This window comes from Genypterus blacodes, unplaced genomic scaffold, assembly GCF_046128005.1.
Source record: "Genypterus blacodes isolate CSIRO-AG114 ecotype Tasmania unplaced genomic scaffold, CSIRO-AGI_Gbla_v1 ptg000055l_1, whole genome shotgun sequence".
Lineage (NCBI taxonomy): Eukaryota > Metazoa > Chordata > Actinopteri > Ophidiiformes > Ophidiidae > Genypterus > Genypterus blacodes.
The window spans coordinates 5,312,308-5,329,021 of record NW_027466867.1 but is presented as its reverse complement, the minus strand read 5'-3'; the positions used below and the strand labels follow the sequence as shown (position 1 = coordinate 5,329,021).

Sequence of the window (16,714 nt, the reverse complement as noted above, 5' to 3'; positions counted from 1 at the left end):
GTTACTGATTGTCATGCAGATTAAACTTTAAACCAATACCAAGTTCTTTGCTACACCCACTTTGTTCCTCTATAGAAGCCAAAAAACAACAAAACACACCCTATCCATCCACCCAAGTTTTTCCATGCTCCCTGGCTCTGTATTCTTAAGACAGTTTTTGTTTGTTGAGAAAGCGTCTTCAAGTTTTGTTATATTGGCGTCAGGCATTTCCATTCTCAGGATTTAGAACATTAGAACAATCAACGCAAATAGAGCCCTGGAGCTTTCCATTATGGCACATGACAACTCCATAACAACTCATGTCATAAATAACTGTGACATGATAGGGTGGTTCCATTCGACCACTACTAGAATGTGTTAACGCAAATGAAAAATACGAATGTGGATGAAATGAAAGTACCTTGAACAATGTTTCTGGCAAGGTGTTCCTGGGAATGGTGCTCATGAAAGCACATACGCACTCGATCTCCAGTTATGTTAATTATCATGAGGAACAATGTCACAACTAATCAAAAACAAACAATATGAAGGCGTTACCTGTGCTGCACTGTCAATGAGTCATTTGTTGAATTATGACTTATCGCCCTTAATGGACCGCTTCATCAAAAACACATCCATTTCACCAGTGTAAAATCGCGCTCTGTGCATTCTGTCACACTAATTCTGTGTTCACTTATCTTAACTAAAAATGTGACATCGTGGAGAAACACACCTTGTCGCTTTTTATGAGGATGCTGTGAGGTGTGGTTATTTTGTATAATTACACACATACCAATGTTCTTACATGATTGGCATGTGCATCATACTGAATCATCATCAACAAGGACCTGTTTGCTCTGTAAAGCCCTTTGAGACATTTAGTGATATTGGGCAATAGAAATAAAGTTGACATGAGTTGGTAAGAATTGACACTTCTATTTGAGCTTATGCCATAATTATTTATTTGATTCAAAATGTACTTGAATAGGGACCATCCAAATTAAATCAGAAACGACACACCATATCTCAGTTGACAAACCCCCTCAGCATTGCACAACCACTTCCTCTCCAGCTTCATCTGCCTAGATCTCCAAAGTCTAGCAGATTTGTCCCTAATTTTGCTGGAGATTTGTTTCTAATTTTGCTTGAAATTATGTTTGAGGCAGCTCGTTATTTGTTTCTTATTTAAAGCAGCAAGTCTCTCTTAACTGCAGCAGCAACAGCGTTAGCAGATCTAGTCAACTCAGACCGAGCATATATTCATTTCATAACCATCAATAACTTTTACTTAGGATTTTGTTATGATAGGCAAGAGATAAAAAATACTGTACTGTTTAAAATAGAAATGTGAGGATGCGAAATAAATTACTAAATAAAACTACTGTAGACATGATTAAGTGTTTAGACGAGGCAATACATCTTTATACAGAATTCAGACCAAGGTGCTCAATTGCATGCACATACACCAATTGTACAGCAAGATAATCTTTAATTGTCTATATACTCCCATGACGACCTGTTTGTTTCATTTGTTACAAGGAAGTTTTTTCACGGATATTTCTGCAACTGGTCATACAACATATTTGTGAGCCTGTGCCAGCATTTACTGTATATAACGCCCTCAGACTGAGAGGCTGTCAGTCTTAAGGGTGACGAGAAGAGCAAAGGCTGCATTTGAACTGGTGATTATGTTATTTTGAACAATTGCAACTTCAATTTCCGAAATTGTATAGATATCCGAATATGTGAGTGCTAAGCTGTAATAGTGGATGTTGTTTTTATTTGTTGTGACTTGTAATGAATTCATCTATGTTTCGTAGAGCTGAGTTGTGAACCTGCAAGAATGGGACATCAGGTCATGCTTCATGTGCTGGTATTGGGGACATGTAAGTACATTTTAAATTAATTTTTTGTTCGTTATGTTTCATATTTGTATATTAACACATTTTCCCCTTTTTAAGAGATTTTTTTTCTTCATATTGGCAGAATTTCATTATATTCTTGAATCAAAAAATCAACTGCATTTTTACTTATTCATCCTATTCATGTTTTATTTCTAATTTAAGTTATAGGTGCTGTGACTTCCCAGACTGCGCGTAAGTGTACTTTGGTCAATTGCTTTAATTATGCCAATGTAGTGGTTGCAATGCAAAATTTTGAGCACATAAAAGAAAATATTGCACAGACAAATACAATTTTCCAGAAAAATTGTGTCCTTATAAGAAATATTTGAGTATTTTCTGTCATCCAAAATAAGTTCACAAATCAAACCTCGATGACGCGATTAAAAAAAGTTCAAAAAAAAAAAGTTGCACGCTTTGCAATTTGAGGAACAACTACATCACAACATTTTACACATGATGTACAAAAATAATTCACTCTGTAAGAGCAAATTCAACACACATTACAACACACACTTACGGAGACAGGGTCATCAGGTTTATGCATATGAGCAATGTTCCCTCTAATTTTTCATGTGTCTGGGCATACACACAAGCTCCTTGAGCACACTGAGGACCACTGTGAGCAACATCTGGGGGGGGGGGGGGGCTGTCCGCGAACTGAGTTACATTGCAAAATGGTACAGAAAAAAATTGGTCTAACTCATTTACAGTTTATGTTGAATTTTATTTTATGCGCAGCATAGATTTTCTTGTGCGCTGAGAATGTGCGAGTAGTGCGCGATTGTGCACGCGCGCAGCTTAGAGGGAACATTGTTATGAGTCAGAGTCATAAAAGAAAATAGTGCACAGTCAAATACAATTTTGCGGAAAATTTTGTCCAAGGTAGAATTATTCCATGAACAATTTAATTCCGTTAATCAAGTTTTCATTTTGTTTTAAATATAAAGATATCAACAATTGCACATTATGGATTTTAATGGGAATGATGGTTGTCAAAAAAAACAACATTTATGTGGAACACAGTACAGCATTTGTTACACTTATAATGATACATGAGTAAGAACAGTATTTAAACTTTCACATTACCAATGACATTATTTTATTGTGAACATCATGGTTGTTCTTCATAGGGCTGTTTTACCCAACATCTGGAACTCAAAGCCCTCGGACAGATGATGGAAGTTCTCCTCAAATTCGTCTCCAGCGGCCCTTTCCCTATTTTGGACGGACATACAATCAGATTTACGTATGTGAAAATAATACTTCACCATAATGTTTTGTAAAATATAATTGATTGTAGAATATTTTGTAATGTTTTTCTATTCCCAGGCACTGATGATCAAGAACCATCAACATTCTTTAAATTAGCTCCAATGCAAAGTATAAAAACAATAACCAAAATATGTTTTTGCATGCTATTTATCAATGTGTCTATTTTGTAGATTACTATATCATTTACCATTAGTTATATCACATTTATTATGTTAAGTTGTCAGTAAAAACATTTTTTTTGGTATATTTTTATTGAAGAAAGCATTTGACATGACAGTGAGCATACAGTTATGGGACATTTTGGAGATTGTTTTTTTGATAAAGAAAGTGGGGGAGGGGGCGAAGAGAGAGACACACAGAAAGGAAAGAGATGTTGATTAGGAAGTTGTAAAATAACTACCTGCAGTGAACTAGTTGCAGATCAAAATGAAAAGTATTTCAACAGTGTAATTGTCAAAGATGTAAGTAAACTTGTATTCATTCTCAAATCTGACTGAAGCATTCATTTGTTTCCAGGTCAATCACAATGGGCACCTTACATTTAGTGCACCGTGGTCCAGATTTGTGCCTCACAGGTTCCCAGCTCGTCAATCCAGAGACATCATAGCGCCATTCTGGACAGATCTGGACAACAGACAAAGTGGTCAAATCTACTACAGGCAGTACACCAGTGGCAGTGTCCTTCAACAAGCTACTCAGGACATCAATCAGTACTTCCCAGGTTCAAACTTCAATGCCAACTGGGTGTTTGTGGCAACATGGTCTGGGGTGCAATACTATTCACGTACCGGAACAGTAAGTCTACTTAATTGTTTGTCTGTCTGTCTGTCTGTCTGTCTGTCTGTCTGTCTGTCTGTCTGTCTGTCTGTCTGTCTGTCTGTCTGTCTGTCGGTCGGTCGGTCGGTCGGTCGGTCGGTCGGTCGGTCGGTCGGTCGGTCGGTCGGTCGGTCGGTCGGTCGGTCGGTCGGTCGGTCGGTCGGTCGGTCGGTCGGTCGGTCGGTCGGTCGGTCGGTCGGTCGGTCGGTCGGTCGGTCGGTCGGTCGGTCGGTCGGTCGGTCGGTCGGTCGGTCGGTCGGTCGGTCGGTCGGTCGGTCGGTCGGTCGGTCGGTCGGTCGGTCGGTCGGTCGGTCGGTCGGTCGGTCGGTCGGTCGGTCGGTCGGTCGGTCGGTCGGTCGGTCGGTCGGTCGGTCGGTCGGTCGGTCGGTCGGTCGGTCGGTCGGTCGGTCGGTCGGTCGGTCGGTCGGTCGGTCGGTCGGTCGGTCGGTCGGTCGGTCGGTCGGTCGGTCGGTCGGTCGGTCGGTCGGTCGGTCGGTCGGTCGGTCGGTCGGTCGGTCGGTCGGTCGGTCGGTCGGTCGGTCGGTCGGTCGGTCGGTCGGTCGGTCGGTCGGTCGGTCGGTCGGTCGGTCGGTCGGTCGGTCGGTCGGTCGGTCGGTCGGTCGGTCGGTCGGTCGGTCGGTCGGTCGGTCGGTCGGTCGGTCGGTCGGTCGGTCGGTCGGTCGGTCGGTCGGTCGGTCGGTCGGTCGGTCGGTCGGTCGGTCGGTCGGTCGGTCGGTCGGTCGGTCGGTCGGTCGGTCGGTCGGTCGGTCGGTCGGTCGGTCGGTCGGTCGGTCGGTCGGTCGGTCGGTCGGTCGGTCGGTCGGTCGGTCGGTCGGTCGGTCGGTCGGTCGGTCGGTCGGTCGGTCGGTCGGTCGGTCGGTCGGTCGGTCGGTCGGTCGGTCGGTCGGTCGGTCGGTCGGTCGGTCGGTCGGTCGGTCGGTCGGTCGGTCGGTCGGTCGGTCGGTCGGTCGGTCGGTCGGTCGGTCGGTCGGTCGGTCGGTCGGTCGGTCGGTCGGTCGGTCGGTCGGTCGGTCGGTCGGTCGGTCGGTCGGTCGGTCGGTCGGTCGGTCGGTCGGTCGGTGTGGCTGACTTCTGTGACTTCTATTTCCAGGGCTCAACTTTCCAAGCAGTGTTGATCTCTGGTGGCCAAAAGTCATTTGTCCTGATGAACTATGGGGTACTCGCTGAAACCACCCGCCTTGTGCAGGTAAAGTGATAGCAGGTGTATTACATGAATACAGCTATAGTATTGTTTTGGCCATGCATTGCAGCATACTGACTGTTTATTTACTCAAAAAAACATGAACTTTATTTAGTCTGTTTGACTTTTATTTCCAGGCTGGCTTTGACACAGTTGGATCAACTCAGTATTTCAGCATCCCCGGATCAATGACTCGCCTTGCAACAGGCAGTAGGTCAACTTTCCGCCTCACCAGCAATGTCCGTGTAAATGGCCGCTGGGCCTTTCAGACAGACAGCGTAACGAGGCGCTGCACTTTTGGTGGTAAGTTTAGAGGGTACTACTGGCATTGTGTCCTAGCATTTTGTTTGTATTTTTAGAGTACATAGTGTGCTATGTTGTCACTTCGTTACACTGGCCTGGCCCAAACATTTCCTTTTAAAATCAAATGATAAAATCAATTGTATATGATCTTCACTTTACGTTTTTCTTTTATTCTTTTCAAGGTCAAACTGTGCCGCTGGGTGACTCATTCTGGAGCGACAATACGTGTGCACAGAAATGTACCTGCACATCAACAGGCCTGCAGTGCCGCGACCAACCCTGTTCCTTTTCCCAAGTCTGCCGTCCTAGCTCCTTTCAGTTCTCCTGCCATTCAGTGCGGAGAGGCTATTGCGTCATCAGTGGTGATCCACATTACCATACCACTGATGGGGCTCGGTTTGACTACCAGGGCACCTGTACCTATGTTCTCTCTGAGCAGTGTGGTCATGGGTTGCCCTATTACAGAGTAGAGGGGAAGAATGAGCACAGGGGGAGCAGCAGAGTGTCTTGGACCCGACTGGTGAAAGTCTTTGTCTATAACCAAATGATTGAGCTTGTCAAAGGACAACGTGGTAAAGCTAAGGTGAGTATCGTCCTGTGAGTTTATTATTCAAAACCCACATTGGTTCCTCTAGAGGTAATTATTGTTGTGCTTGCAGGTTAATGGGACCTTTGCAGTCACTCCATTCTCCCTCAACAATGGCAAAATCCAGGTTTATCAGTCAGGTTTCCATGTGGTTGTCAGCACTGACTTTGGTTTGGCGGTATCGTTCGACACCTACAGCTATGTCAGAGTTGGTGTGCCCTACACTTACCAGAATGCAACATGTGGCCTGTGTGGAGACTTCAACAATAATCCCAGCGATGACTTCAGAACCCGTCATGGCCAAGTCGTGAGCTCTGATGTGGCTTTTGCTCAGAGCTGGAGAGCCTCAGGGGATGATGAGCCTGGTTGTGAGGCTGTGTGTCAGGACTGTCATGCCTGCTCCCGAGCACAGACAGATCTATACAACAGTGCTGCTCACTGTGGTATCCTGCAGAGCAGCTCTGGACCTTTTGCTGCTTGCCATCGAGGGCTTCCCCCACAGTCACACGTGGAGAATTGTGTGATTGATCTGTGTGTGGGTGAAGGGTACCAACCTATTCTGTGCAGCGCATTAACTGTGTATGCAAATCTGTGTCAGCAAAATCGTGTACAATTGCCAAGATGGAGGAGTCCAGGATTCTGTGGTAAGTCTAACTACTACAGGCCTATAACATTTGGCCTTATTCTCCTTCTGGTGTAATTTCCGTAATGCCGAGATAATTTATTTTAATGTTTCCAGAAATCCCCTGCCCAGCCAACAGTCACTTTGAGTCCCAAGGCACAGGATGTCCTGCTACCTGTGTCAATCCAAATTCCACCCATGGCTGCCCTCTTCCTGCTCAGGAGAGCTGCATCTGCAATTCAGGCTATGTCCTCAGTGCTGGTGCCTGCGTCCCTCATTCCCAGTGTGGCTGCAGCTTTGAGGGACGTTACTACCCCTCTGGAGCAACAGTGATACTAGATCAGGACTGTGGGAGGCGATGTACATGTAGGTTTGGTGCCATGACATGTCACTCCTATGCTTGTAGTCCACAAGAGACTTGCAGAGTGCAGGACGGAGAACGAGGATGCAGACCTAGAAGTTATACAGCATGCTGGATCAACGGCCCAACATCATATCATACGTTTGATCGACTGAAATTCCAGTATCCAGGGGCATGCCAATTGACCCTCGCTAAAGTAATGGGAGAGTCCAGCCACCCCCATTTTGCAGTGACAGCAGAAAGAGTGCCCAGAGGCCGGCAGGGTTTTGCACGGGTGCTGAAGTTTGAGGCTGAGGGCACACAAGTGTCCATTGAGATGGGAGAGAGCAGCACAGTACAAGTAAGTCTTTCAAATAAGCTTTGAAATTTCCATGATCTTTACTGAGATCTTCTGAACTTGCACCATTTGACACTGACACGTTTAACTTGCTTTCTAGGTTGATGGTCAGATCATCAGACCTCCCTTCAGCTCAGCATCCAACCGAATCCAGATCTTTCACAGCAGCGTTCACAGTATCATCCTTCACACCTCCTTTGGTGTCACTGTGCAAACAGTCTTGCCTCACTTTGTGCGTGTCACTGTAGCTAGTATCTACAATGATTCACTAGGTGGACTCTGCGGTAACAACAATGGTAACCCACATGATGATTTCCACACACCCAATGGTGTCCTGGTCAACGACTCTCAGGTCTTTGGAGACAGTTGGCGAGATGGCTCCCTTTCTGCACACTGTGTGGAGAGAAGAAATGAGGTTCCTGAAACAAACTTGACAAATGACAATGATCGCTGTAGCATCCTTGTATCTCCCAGTGGGCCTTTTGCTGCATGTTTGAACTCGAGTGATCACCAAGCGCTTGTGGAATCATGCATCCTCACAGCAACTGGAGATCCAGCAATGCTCTGTGTCTTCCTGCAGAGCTATGCACTGATATGTCAAAACAAAGGCTTTGCTATAGGACCTTGGAGGAACACATCTGGCTGTGGTAAGCAGATTCTCTACTTTATGTGACAACTGGCTTTGAGATTAATTTGTGGTATTTTAACAAAGATTTTTGCTTTTCTCTAGAACAAACCTGCCCCCCAAACAGCCATTATGAACTTTGTGGAACAGTTTGCCCTTCCACCTGCCCCAGCCTGTCTTTCCCTTTCTCCTGTGGCACTTCATGCCAAGAAGGATGCCAGTGTGATGATGATTTTGTCCTCAGTGGTCACCAGTGTGTGCCACCAACATCCTGTGGATGCGATCATGAAGGCCGCTATCGGCAAGGTGGTGAAGAGTTCTGGGATGGTGAGGAATGTCAGAGCTTTTGTAGCTGTAATGGCACCACTGGAGCAGTCCACTGTGTCTCCAACACCTGTGGGCCGCAGGAGTCCTGTCGTGTAGTGGAGGGTGAGTTTGGCTGCCATGCTAACCGCCATGGCTCCTGCTCTGCCTCTGGTGACCCTCACTACCTCACCTTTGATGGCCAAGCCTATGACTTCCAGGGAACCTGTCGCTATACTCTGGCAACCCTGTGTAATCAGACAGGTGAGCTCCATCCGTTTTCTGTGGAGGCCAAAAACGAAGCTTGGAGAGGTTCACAGGTCTCAATCACAGCTGAAGTGTTTGTGAACGTGATGGGCTATCAAGTGCACATGTCAAGAGAGAGGAGAGGCTTGGTTAAAGTAAGTAGTTCTTTACTTTAACTCGGTCTTTAATACAGTCTTAATCCATAAGAATAACACCGAAAAATATACAGAAAAAACCTGACAAGACTCTAAATTTTTTCAGGTGAATGGAGTAAGTGCAAATCTGCCCATCCTGTTGAATGGAGGTCGCGTGTCTGTCTATGCAAGTGGGCGTCGCACATTCATCAGTGCTGATTTTGGTTTGAGTGTCACTTATGATGGACGAAGCAAAGTGTCCATCTCTGTTCCCTCGAACTATAGGTACCCACCTTTCACTGTTCCCTGTAAAAAAAAAAGCAATAGTTTTTAATGTGTCAATGTGTTTTTATTGAGCGATCAACTATCTTGTGAGTTTTATCATTCTCATCAAAACAGTGGACAAACGTGCGGACTGTGCGGGAACTTCAATGGAAATCGGAATGATGACTTTCGCACTCCATCTGGAATGATGGCCTCCACTCCATCTCAGTTTGGAACTTCTTGGAAGGTGGCAGGCAACTACACCTGCAGTGACGGCTGTGGCTCATCCTGTCCACGCTGTACCAATGAGGCACCTGCCAGAGCTCAGTGTGAGGTGATTCAGGCAGCCGATGGCCCCTTCAGCTTCTGCCACGAGGATGTGAACCCAGCACCATATTTCAATGACTGTGTGTTTGACGTGTGTGTGTCTGGAAACGATGGCCGGGATCTTCTGTGCAGGGCCATTGAGGCATATGTCAGTGCCTGTCAGTCTGCTAATGTTCGAATCTACCCTTGGAGACAGAACACCACCTGCAGTGAGTAGGCACTCTATCATGGGAAAATAACAATCCACTGAATGTCATGTTATCACCAAACCAGTCTTTACTATGTACACTCTATGCAATACATATATGTATTACAAGACAATCTGATAGCAATAATGTCTGTCCTCACTTGTTCTCCTAAAGGTCTTCCCTGTCCAGCCAACAGCCATTATGAGCTGTGTGGTACAGACTGTGGCCACACCTGTGCCAGCAGCATCGATGCCAGCTGTGAACATGTATGTTCAGAGGGATGTTTCTGTAATGACCGTTTCCTCAGGAGTGGGTCAACATGTGTCCCTGTGGAAAGTTGTGGCTGCCAATATGACGGCTTCTACTACAATGTAAGTCCCATATTCAACTGTGTAACATTTTCACCTTCTTTCTCAAATCAGTCTGAATTGCCATTTCCTGTTCTAGGCTGGTGAGTCCTTCTGGACACAAGGTTGCTCCCAGCATTGTCAGTGCTATGCTCCCAATGACCTGCGCTGCTCTACTGCATCTTGCACCCCCACACAAGAGTGCACCATCAGAAATGACGAGCTGGGCTGCTTTGATACGTGGTCTACATGCACTGTTTGGGGGGATCCCCACTACGTTTCATTCGATGGGCAACTGGTTCATTTCCAGGGCACGTGCTCTTACATCATCACTGAGAGTGCGAGGCACAACTCCAACGAAACGCAGTTTCAAGTAGTAGCTACCAATAATCACCGTGGCAACAACCGTGTGTCATTCGTGTCAGTGGTGGATATATTTCTCTCAAGTCAGACAGAAAATGTCCACATCACGATTGGCCCCAACTCCAGAGTAAAGGTAAACTTTTAATTACTTAACAGATACATTTTCTACCAGGTGTAAGTGTAGTGTGTTAATGACTCTGCTCTGATCTGTCATCCTCTTCCAGGTAAATGGCAGTGAGGTGTCTCTTCCCACAGCTGTAGGCACCTTAGCTGAGGTGGTAAGGCAGGGAAGCTACTTTGTGGTTGAAACCAGTGATATGACTGTCCACTTTGATGGCCGGAGTTCTTTGTTGGTCAGACTGAGCCAACATCGCCAAGAAAGAGTCATCGGGATGTGTGGTAACTTCAATGGTGACCCAGCAGATGACAAAGTATTCCCCAATGGCACACTGGCACAAAATGATAATGACTTTGGACAGAGCTGGAAGTCATCCACAAGTCAAACAAGGTGAGCTGCTGTAAATGAAACGATCCGACATACACATTTTACACAAACAGGCATCTGTCAAATTATGTGATTTCAATTTATCAATGTTTAGCACACAGAAAGAGAAAAGCCAAATTTTCAGACAACAATAGCAGAAACTAAATCCCTCCCTGTGCCAAATGTGTTCCTCTCCATCTTCTGCAGATGTGGATCCACAGATGACCCTCGTGGTGGTGGAGTGAATGATTGTACCTTCATTGAAGAATACTCTGAGCTCTGCAGTGTCATCACCAACACTAGCGGTCCATTCAGTGCCTGTCACCTGCACTCTGACCCCCAGCCCTTTTACACTTCCTGTGTCTATGATCTCTGCCTCTACACTCCAGCCAGTGGCATGCTGTGTTCTGCTGTCTCAGCCTATGAGACAACATGCTCTGTTTTGGGGTTGAACATCACCCAGTGGCGCCCTGCCTTGTTGTGTGGTATGCTTCACTCAATTTCATCCATCTCTCAAAGGTTTTTGTTACCCGTTACCTGTTGTTTCTGTTTAACCACCACTTGTCTGATTCTTTCCCCAATGACAGCTGTGTCAGACCCCTGTGAACAGCTGGACTGCACAGAGGACGAGTGGTGCGGTGAGGAGGATGGTGTTTACGGCTGTTTCTGTGATGAGAGTCACCAGCGTCCCAACAATGAGAGCTATGGTGTGAGAAATTTCAATTTAAAAGACTGCTATGTCTTTGAGAGCACATTAATTATGCCTTCCTGTCAGCATAGGTGATGCAATAGCTTTGCTGTCTTCCATAGATTCATCCATCACCTGCGCCAGTAGTTCAGCCACCATGTCTGTTTCCCGTTGCCAGCTGTTTGAAGCAGGCTTCCATCTCGGTGCCCTTCATCTCCGAGATGAATCCTGCAATGGGACTCTCCAGGACGGACGACTGGTGTTCCAATTTGATAATGATAACCAGCTGTGCGGCACAGCTCTCAGGGTACAGACCGAATCTAAATAGAATTTTAGATGAAAAGTGTTCTCAAAACTGCTGAAGAAAGCTCCAATTAGAATGTGTGATGTACCCCTTTTTGTCATCTCTACCTTATAGAGCAATGGAACACACTTCATGTATGAGAACACCATCCAGGGCAATGTGGACACCCATGGCAACCACATCAGTCGTCAGAGGAACATCGACCTGCTCTTCTGCTGTGTTTACCCTCTGAACCAGGCTCTGTCTATGAATGTGGGCATCAACCCTGTAGAGAGGTAACAATCGCAATAAAATTATTATTTTGTGATATATTTATAATTATTATATCATTTAATCATTCAAGCTAATTACTTAAGTTTCTCAAGATGTGGTTGTTGTGCCGTCTCAACTTCCATTGCATTATTTTGTTTTTTTTCTGTAGCATTGTGCGCAAGAAGCTTCCAGTTGGTCAGGGCCAATATCATTTGAGGATGATCCCCTTCTCAGATGAGGGATTCCGCTTCCCCCTCACTAGTGCCAGCAACATTGAGTGGGTGGTTGACCAGAAGTTGTATGTGGAGGTGCGGACAGAAGGAGTTGATGAACGACAGATCTCAACTGTCATGGACTCTTGCTGGGCCACACCTATCAATGACGCTAGCTACCCTGTCCGCTGGGAGCTCATCACTGCAGAGTAAAGGATTTGTTTTGTTTCAGCTCTTGTTCGTACAATGACTCCCTTTATTGCAATCCCTGTCTGAAAATGCCACTAAAACGGCCCAAACACTTGCAGGTGTCCAAACCAAGCAGATGGAACAGTGGAGATTCTTCAGAATGGCATTTCCTCTGTGGCCCGTTTCTCCTTCAACATGTTCACCTTCACCAATTATACGTCCATCTACCTGCACTGCAATGTCCACCTGTGTCTTCTGAGAAACAACGACTGCACTGCTGTAAGTACTTTTGTATTGGTGTGTGTGTGTGTGTTTTATGTGACACAAGATTTTCATGTCTTGACAAATCATCATCTTATACCCTGTAATGTTGTGTTCCAGCACTGCTACCCAGGTCACCACCAGAGAGTTACGAGGGATCTGTCCACCTACGACTCTGCAAACATCTGGCTTGGACCTTTTTCGGCTGCAGGCAGAGGAGGTACAGCTGATTAAGTTGGTCCAAATCAAGATACAACATACAGTAAGGTCCATAAATATTTGGACATTGACACAATTTTCACAGTTTTGGCTCTGTAGACCACCACAATGGACTAGAAATGAAACAATCAAGATGTGCTTTAAGTACAGACTTTCAGCTTTAATTTGAGGGTATTTACATCCAAATCAGGTGAACGGTGTAGGAATTACAACCATTTCTATATGTGCCTCCCTATTTTCAAGGGATCAAAAGTAATGGACAAACAATCATAGATCAAATTGTCACTTTTAATAATTGGTGGCAAATCCTTTCAGTCAATGACAGCCTGGACAGTCTGGAACCCATAAACATCACCAGACGTTGGGTTTGGTCCCTGGTGATGCTCTGTCAGGCTTCTACTGCAACTGTCTTCAGTTTCTGCTTGTTCTTGGAGCATTATCCCTTCAGTTTTGTCTTCACCAAGTAAAATGAATGCTCAATTGGATTTAAGGTCAGGTGATTGACTTGGCCATTGCATACCATTCCACTTCTTTGCCTTAAAAAACTCTTTGGTAGCTATCACAGTATGCTTCCGGTCATTGTCCACCTGCACTGTGAAGCGCCCTTCCAATGAGTTCTGAAGCATTTGGCTGAATATGAGCAGATAGTATTGCCCGAAACACGTTAGAATTCATCCTGATGATTTTGTCAGCAGTCACATTGTCAATAAATACAAGGGAACCAGTTCCATTTGCAGCCATACATGCCCAAGCCATTTATCTGCTCCTTGTGAATGAAAAGAATTAGGGAAAAACACACACCTGGCCATGGAACAGCTGAGCAGCCAATTGTCCAATTACTTTTGATCCCTTGAAAATAGGGAGGCACATATAGAAATGGTTGTAATTCCTACACCGTTCACCTGATTTGGATGTAAATACCCTCAAATCAAAGCTGAAAGTCTGTACTTAAAGCACATCTTGATTGTTTCATTTCAAGTCCATTGTGGTGGTCTACAGAGCCAAAATTGTGAAAATTGTGTCAATGTCCAAATATTTATGGAGCTAACTGTATGTGGAATTTTGTTTTTTGTCTTGCAGTCAGACAGGTGATCCAGAGAAGTCCCTAAATCAAGTCGACATCCCTGGTGACACTGATTATCATTGGATTGGATATTATTTGGATGCCAACCACTCTGCATTTATCAGTGTGCAATTACTAAGTCATTGTGAACGTAGTAATAAGAATTCTCAGTTATTTGTGCCAAATTTCTGCTTGATTGAAGGCTTTTGTCTGTCTGAAAAGGAACAGTTTGTAACTTTTTAAAATCTATTCTTAATTCTAAATGTAAATTCCTCTATGTGGGTCCTGGTACTTATCCTGTGCTTTGTGCTTGGGTGTGAGTGGAAATGTGCAATGTTTGACTTTATAACACTAGGGGGCAGCAATTTGCGATATGAACTTGGGAACTTGTGTTGTCGCTATCATATCATATAAGCTCCTCCCTAGAGGGCTTGTTGAGGTGTTTTTAAGCAAGATACTGAACTTCAGATAAGAGTGCTATATTGTAGGTACAGTCCAAAAAATTAATTAATATATGCAATATGTACTAGTATGGATTAATCGTTCTGAAACTCTGAAGCGTTCTTTGTCCCCATATTTAAATGTGGACCATAAATGTATTGTTTTTCATGCAATCAGATAAATATGTAATCTAAATAATAAATCGATCTATCTTTCAAGAATGTGTAAATCCCTTGTCATAAATAAATACCTGGAAGTGGCACAAAGATAAAAATTAATCCATTACACTAGGACATTACACCATATCACATCATATACAACATGGGCTGGTTTAAATGGGTCAAATAAAACATTGTTTTAATGCAATAGGATAAAATTGCTTTTTATTACATAATTATAATGGATTTCGTTATAACGATGTGACTGAAAAAAGTGGGTTTAATCAGCCATCTCCTATTTATAACTTTTATTTGATTTTGAAGCCTTTAATTTGTTTTCTGATGAGTGTGTGTATACAAAGGATGGTAGGTATTGAACCGGAAGAGGAGCGATATGAATAGGTATCGACTCAGGAAAATGAATAAGGCTCTCCTTCGTCTCGCTGCAGGAGAATGAGCGTCCAGAGCGCGAAAAAACCTCTGATCTATAATGGAGGGGCGCAAAAGAAAAAAGTTTGGGAACCACTGGCTTAGGGTTTTTCCCGGAGCAAGAGAAGAGGCATGTGCCAGGGTTTTGTCTTTTGTTTGCCTGTACAATGGACTTCTTTTGTCAAGTCAATTCAATTTTATTTGTAGAGCCCAATATTGCATACAATGTCTCAAAGGGCTTCACAGACCCACATCAGGAAAACTCCCAATCTTGCCCAAAGTTGTCCGGGAAGCAGTGGCGCCTGCAGAAATTTTTCCCAAGGGGGGCCAGATGGGGCCACTGAAAATCTAGGGGGGGCCAACCAAAATCAAACGCCGTATGACGCTATTGTTGTATAAAGGCTAGATAGACTAATAATGGTACAGTTGACTTACAGTTCCACAAGAATCCTGTTTGAATGTGTTTTCTATCTGTATATGTGTTAGTCAAGTCATTGTTTTTCAAATAGACTAGTCCTTTTCCTTAAAAAGACAAATATAAAACTTGAAATTTGCACAGAAAAACACAGGGTAATACTGTCCATTGAAATTCTTTGTGACGAGACGTCAGCAGCAGCATATAGAGATTGAAATTGACAGTGCAAAAATTTAAGTTTAGTGCAAAATTGAATTTAGTGCCAAAAGTTTTTTTTGAATGATTTGGATCTGGAACAGAAAGCAGACCAGACTGAATAACAGCAGAATAAAATATATTTATACAGACTAAAAATATATGTTTACAGACTTAAATATATATATATACAGACTATAACCTATAAATAAATCTAAAGTGGTGATGTGAAGGAGTATTGTACATTAATAGTACTGAACCAAACATTTACTGGGAACAAACCTATTCAAGTTTAGAAATACCACACTGGCCTGCAATTTTGTTCAATACAGCTTTATTTCTCTGTTGCTGCATATTTTTGTAAATGAAAACTTATATACATAATACACATTATTTACATTATACCAGTCTTTGGAGAAGCACTGTCTTCTGTCCCCTTGATAGGGTCGAGGGAAGTTCTTCAGTGTGGCTGCATGGGCTGCTCTGCTCTTGACTGGGAGATATCTATGATGAAACAAGGATAACTCAGTTATTATGATATAAAAATGATAATACTAATATTTAAGATTTAAGATTAAGTTTATTCATGTAATCATAATATGAATAGCTAGCCCCTTTGCAAAGTAATTATTGACTACACCTCTAATATCAGCCTATACAAAATTCTATTCAGACTATTCAATCTCAACTACCAATAAACATGAATCAGAAAGCTTAAAGTGATTTTGATATGACTCTTAACTCAATGTAGACACACATTTATTCAGATAGCATTACTCTCTAGCTGAGCCAGCCATATAATTTTCAGGTCCACTCAGTAATAACTTCACCTGTTGGTCCAGCTGATTTTGCTGAGTCCTCCTGCGTCTCTTCTGTCACTGTGACCATTGCCGTTGCCTTTTCTTCGTCACTGTGCTGTCCTACCGATGCTGCCGGTGTTTGCGCGTCCACCCCCTCCCCCTCTGCTGCCGTTCCGCCGTCGGCTTGGTCTCTCCTCTCTTCTCAAAATAAGAAGAGATGTCTGTCGACTATCTCTTCATTGTATATACCTTTCAACAGGGAGGCAGTGTCTCAGCGGGTAGTGCTTCCGCTTGGGAACCGGAGGGTCGCTTGGGAACCGGAGGGTCGCCGGTTCGAGCCCCTGCCGAGGTGCCCCTGAGCAAGGCACCGAACCCTCAATTGCTCCCCCTCTGCGAAGGGTGGTAATGTAATGTAAGTCGCTTTGG

General features: G+C 44.1%; 1 protein-coding gene across 3 annotated transcripts; it reads left to right on the top strand.

Moving 5' to 3' along the window:
- The first annotated feature begins 1,589 nt into the window (after nucleotides 1-1,589).
- On the top strand, nucleotides 1,590-14,337 carry LOC143001803 (alpha-tectorin). 3 transcript variants are annotated; one of them, XM_076151600.1, is made up of 25 exons: nucleotides 1,590-1,661; nucleotides 1,800-1,865; nucleotides 2,046-2,081; nucleotides 3,014-3,129; nucleotides 3,672-3,950; nucleotides 5,083-5,178; nucleotides 5,310-5,475; nucleotides 5,658-6,058; nucleotides 6,135-6,705; nucleotides 6,801-7,384; nucleotides 7,482-8,028; nucleotides 8,112-8,710; nucleotides 8,817-8,974; nucleotides 9,089-9,489; nucleotides 9,643-9,839; nucleotides 9,916-10,311; nucleotides 10,403-10,686; nucleotides 10,870-11,147; nucleotides 11,250-11,369; nucleotides 11,473-11,657; nucleotides 11,769-11,929; nucleotides 12,076-12,327; nucleotides 12,427-12,586; nucleotides 12,689-12,830; nucleotides 13,868-14,337. In XM_076151600.1, the coding sequence occupies exons 2-24, from the start codon at nucleotides 1,823-1,825 to the stop codon at nucleotides 12,800-12,802; spliced, it is 6,144 nt and encodes a 2,047-aa protein (XP_076007715.1). In that variant the 5' UTR covers nucleotides 1,590-1,661; nucleotides 1,800-1,822; the 3' UTR covers nucleotides 12,803-12,830; nucleotides 13,868-14,337. The 3 variants fall into 3 exon arrangements, with proteins under 3 accessions (XP_076007715.1, XP_076007714.1, XP_076007713.1); XM_076151599.1 differs by having other exon boundaries at nucleotides 1,591-1,661; nucleotides 2,046-2,075; nucleotides 12,689-12,788; XM_076151598.1 differs by having other exon boundaries at nucleotides 1,591-1,661; nucleotides 12,689-12,788.
- Nucleotides 14,338-16,714: the final 2,377 nt, after the last annotated feature.